The following is a 5,237-nucleotide window of genomic DNA, read 5'->3' as shown; positions in this document are numbered from 1 at the left end:
AAGTGGTTCGGTTATCATTTCTATCAGATTTATCAGTTCAGCATTCAGGTTAAGCGATCATGACTCACTGATTAGACTGCATCTCTCACAGGGTACATCATGTCATCTTTCCAGGAGAAGCCTACCTGTATCCCTCAGACAACAGACCACCTCCGGTCTCTAGCTGGTTTAAACTATCGCTCTGCTGAAGTCAACTTAAGTTGAATGGAAGAAGGATAGGGGCGCTTGAGATCACTATCTCTTAATGTTAAACTTCTATGTTGAGCAGACCCACATGTTTTACAAAAGAATCCTTCTCTTGATTTATCAGCTGGCATGCCTTGTGAACGTGGCAAGTGATCAGGCTGAAGAATAATTGCAGTAAACCATAGAGCGATTTTAGGAATTAGGGAGTGCTATGATTTTTAAAGAATAATGATGTATGTGTGAAAACTTTTACTGAAATCCAGTTAAAAAAACTGACTAGATGACTGCAGAGAACACAAAAATGTAAAATGAAGTTAATTGAAGACCACATTACACATTACATGTAGCTATGAGCTTCCAACACACTCCCATTAATTATTTTAGTTTTGGTAAATTAATGGCTAATGATTTGGATGCCAATACATTATTGCATAGGCCTTGTTGCACTATTTTTTTCTTACAGTTCACTTAGATCCATATTATTTAAGTTCCTCCGTCGTTTTAAAGTTAAAGGTCAAAAACATGCTTAGTCTGTTTAACCAGATAAGGCAAAAATGCTTTTCACAAGTTCACGTTAATATAAGTGAGATAAATTCAAGATAAAGGTAAAGATATGTGGCTTTCTGTCAATGATAGAAGCTACACACATCTGGACTTCTTACAATGTATGAATCAAATATAAAAAGTGAAGACGAAGTGGGGATGAAAAAATTTCATCGGAGTGACCACAATACTTTGAGCCTATAGCTCATGATGCAACACACACATGCACCTTTAATAAAAATATTTTATTTCACAGAATATAAAGCTGTACAATACTTAAAATAATAATAATAATAAAAAATCACCATAATAATTAAGAATATTATTCACAATAATCTGAGAAAGTCCATTTTAATGTCCCAAATATCATCAGAGTGCTGATCTCCATACACTCAGTCCGTGTAAGTTATACACGTAAGGCCGGTATGGAAATGATTTATAGACCGTCGCTAAAAGCGAAGCTCTGAAGAAGTCCTCCTCTCTAGCAGACACAACTGTGGCGTCGGGTTTCTGAAAGTCTGTCGTTAGCTGCCTCCGCTTGGTTTTATATCTCCTGTTCTGGAACCAGATCTTCACCTGCGTCTCCGTCAGGTGCAGCGCGTTCGCGAGGTGCGCGCGCTCGGGCGCGCTCAGGTAGCGCTGGCGGCTGAACTTCTTCTCCAGCTCCAGCACCTGCAGGTGCGTGAACGCTGCGCGCGACCGCTTCTTCTTCCCGCCGCCGCCGCCGCCTCCCGCCAAATCCGCGGTCGACTCTGATCTATCGTCAGGGCTCTGACAAACCGACACGTCCTCCGAGTCTGTGAACGTAAGTACGATACATTTAGGGTTTTAAACTCAGTTTCTCACAAAAATTAATTGAACTCAGAATAGCCTACATCTAACCCCGACAGAAATCCCCTTACAAAAATGTTTTTACTACAAATATAACCAAAAACACATGGTCACTGTAGTTAATCCACGGCATCCACTATGGTTTTGCTAGACTAACCATATTTTAGCCATTGTATTTGTAGTAAAACTGTGGTTATAGACTACACACGGTAAATGGTTAACATGGTTACTACGATTTTACTACTACGCTTTACCATTGTTAATTTTCGTAATGGCATCTTTTCACAGAAAAACTGGTTTCAGAACATTAAAACCTGACAGATATCTCTGCTAGCTAGTACAAATACAATGTCAGGTATATTTTTAAATAACTTTAGAAAATGGTTTTGCTTTTTTCAATGGTTTTGCCATGGTTTTGCAAAGTTTTGCAAAAAACATGATTCTTGTAGTCTATTACCAAATTAACCATGGTATACAGAACTATAACCGACATAGTAGGCTATAATCATGGTATTTGCAGCCTAATGAAATTGTGGTTATACAAATGGTAGTCAATCCGGCAAAAACATGGTTACTACATTTTTACTATGCTAAAACCATGGTTAATTTTCGTAAGGCATGACGTTACATATTCAGTTAACCTAAACTACCTACAGTACATACAGATGTAGCTAACTGCCTACTAGTTTGGCATGCAATTGTCATAACTGCTTAATCTTAACTAACTAAGCTAGAAGTGTACCCAGAAATGTTCTTCAAAGAGCTGTACCTGTTCGTCCGTCTGTGCTGTCGGCTCTGTCGCTCTCAGATTTGCAGAAGTCTTCTTTTTTACCCTCTTTTAAGGATAAAATGTCCTCTATGAAAAACGACGTCAGCTGCTTGTTCGAAGCCGCCATTTGTGTTGCTAAATTCCTGATAAAGGTAAGGATAAAGCGTCTTCTTCCTCGGGGTTAGTAATTGGCACTCTCATTCTCCAGCTCAGCTGCGTGACTTTAAATAGCGCGTGAGTGCTGCTGTCTCTTCTGCTATTGGAGGAGCGTCCTGCGCTACGTCATCGTTCCAGGCTCGCTGATGGCTAAAACAGACACGTCTTCATGGACCATCATTCTGACTAACACCAGCGACAACTGCTGCTTGTCCTCCAGTCTTAATACATTTACACAGATATTTTATTTACTTAGTTGTCCTCCCTATTGCAATCTTATATAAGCATAAGATATAATAAATGTATAATATATACAATATTATAATTTTATATTTGTAAAAATATACATATATATATATATATATATATATATATATATATATATATATATATATATATATATATATATATATATATATACACACACACACACACACACACACACACACACACAATAATAAATATATTTATTATACTACATTTTTGTATTTTATATTTATATACACACATCAAATACAAACACACACACACACACACACACACACACACACACACACACACACACACACACACACACACACACACACACACACACCTATCTATCTATCTATCTATCTATCTATCTATCTATCTATCTATCTATCTATCTATCTATCTATCTATCTATCTATCTATCTATCTATCCATCTATGATTAATATTTATAGTGTGTAATATTGTTTGAAATTTGTCCTTAAAGCTTTGCTTTTATCCTTAAACATAGAACATGTCACTGCATTTGAAATACAACAAATGCATATGCAGTGAACTTTTTATTACTGTTGCACTCTGCCCCTCCCTCTCAGTCAGTTGAGAATTTAGTGAGATTTATTGTGTAAAAAGATATCAGTATTAGTCTCCTATCATCCCTGGATGTCAAGCTGGGACAAGCCTGAGGTCCAGGGCACTGGGTTATGTGTTCAGCCGGGGTCAGAGTGGGTGGCCCCCTCTCCGTGGAGCTAATGACTTCAACAGATTTGGTCCCGGCTCCTTCTCCTGACCCACTCGTTGTTGCATGGCTGTGTGTTTGTTGTGCTCCTGTGCTTCTGTGTGACCCCACAGTCCTGTGCAGAGGGGAGAGAAGCAGAGACGAGAGAGAGAGATGTGGTTAAGGGGGAGGCATGTTGAGGTAGAGAACGGGACGGGGAAAGAGGACGCACTGGCCCCAGGAGAGCCGGGAGTTTGTTTGGAATAACACAAAAGCTGAGAGTGACAAACGGTAGTACTGTCCACCGGCATGACCTCCCACCAACATAAGCACCTGAAATACTCTACAGTTCTAACACACTTAACAACTTAGACTGTGTCTGGTGAGTGGCAATAGCATACACTCCAATTGTTTTATGAATATATCAAATATAAATATGCCTCACATCAACTATAAATAGGCTATAATTAAATAGATTAAGGCAATGTATTATTTAATGTACAGTTATTTTTCAACACTTTTAATCTATACTAGTATTTATTGTATTTGTCTGTGATGTGATTGTAAAGTTCATAACTTAATTTTTTTTTTTACTCTACAGTATACTTACAGTACATTCAAAAAGGGGTGATTCACAGCAATGCTAGAAGAACCAGTTTTGGTTCCCCAAATAACCTTTCAATGAACAGTTCTTAAAATATTTTTTTTTTCTTTGTTTGAAAATAAATAAATAAATAAATAAATAAATCTTAAGAACTTTGTTCTACTGTAAAGAACCTTTTGTGGAATGAAAAGGTTCCATGGATGGTAAAGGTTATTTGTGGAACCATTTGTGGATTTAATTTATTTAAATGTATTTATTTGGTTTACAATTTATTTGCTTTTTTAATAAATATGTTTGAATTGTTTTTAAGGTTTATTTCAGCTTTAGTTATTTACATTAAGCATTCTAAAACTACATGAAAAGGTCAAATGTTGCTTTTGTAGGAATTAAATAAGATATATTAAAATAAAAATAAATTAGATATATAACAATAAATCTAAATATAATAAAAATATGAAACATTATAAAAAAATACATATCTATATATACACAATATATACTTTTTCATGGTTATAGCTTTTGTTAACAGTAATAACCCTATAAATGCGCTCTTGTTAGTTTTTATTTCACAAAAGGAGAAGAGCTTAAAGATTTTGGGAGGTTTACCTCATTTCAGCTGTTGTCATGTAAACTTTGTATTTGAGATGTTTTTCATGATAGTGTTCACATTGAATAATCTTGCTGTCTGTTTCCTCCAGCTCTCTTAAACACACACATACAGTGAGCAGACTACCTGCATTGCTCATCTTTATTCTCTATACCTCTTTGATCAAGTCATTTTCCTGTTTTGTATATCTTTGTACAGTATATCTTATCTTAATTGCACAAACACATATTCAATTCCTTATTTACACTGCGAGATTCAGAGACTATGTCATGCTTTGGCCATACAAAACAAAACAAAACAAAACAAGCAGTAGTAATTGGATGAGCATTTCTTGCGGCTTGTGTAATGTAACTCCCGCTTTCTCTCCTGACCTCTTGTCCCTACACTAACACAATGTGGAAGAGATGAGTAACACCGTTTGCTTGTTTTGGGCCAGATGTGGGCTTGTTAGAATCTGACCCTGTCGACAGGAAGACATATGTCATTCTGCTCTGTGAGCTGGATGTCTCACTGTGGTTTGTTGGGTGGCATCAGAGGCTTGGGTCACTTTTTAGTACTTTACATTAATAAGGTTA

The 5,237-nt window shown here is 36.6% G+C and overlaps 1 protein-coding gene across 1 annotated transcript; it reads right to left on the bottom strand.

The window, feature by feature from the left end:
• Window positions 1–955: 955 nt before the first annotated feature.
• LOC132097088 (homeobox protein Nkx-3.1-like) lies at window positions 956–2,538 on the bottom strand. Its single transcript, XM_059502719.1, has 2 exons — window positions 2,330–2,538; window positions 956–1,526 (listed from the first exon to the last, which is right to left on the bottom strand). The coding sequence occupies exons 1-2, from the start codon at window positions 2,454–2,456 to the stop codon at window positions 1,099–1,101; spliced, it is 555 nt and encodes a 184-aa protein (XP_059358702.1). The 5' UTR covers window positions 2,457–2,538; the 3' UTR covers window positions 956–1,098.
• Between the last annotated feature and the right edge of the window lie 2,699 nt (window positions 2,539–5,237).

This window comes from Carassius carassius, chromosome 21 (genome assembly GCF_963082965.1).
Source record: "Carassius carassius chromosome 21, fCarCar2.1, whole genome shotgun sequence".
NCBI lineage: Eukaryota > Metazoa > Chordata > Actinopteri > Cypriniformes > Cyprinidae > Carassius > Carassius carassius.
This window is presented reverse-complemented; position numbering and strand designations above follow the sequence as displayed.

Excerpts from the sequence above, each read along its gene's own strand:
- LOC132097088 (XM_059502719.1), bottom strand. The coding sequence starts at position 2,456 with ATGGCGGCTTCGAACAAGCAGCTGACGTCGTTTTTCATAGAGGACATT. Across the intron at positions 1,527-2,329 it reads CAGCACAGACGGACGAACAG|ACTCGGAGGACGTGTCGGTT; the intron begins GTACAGCTCTTT and ends TTACGTTCACAG.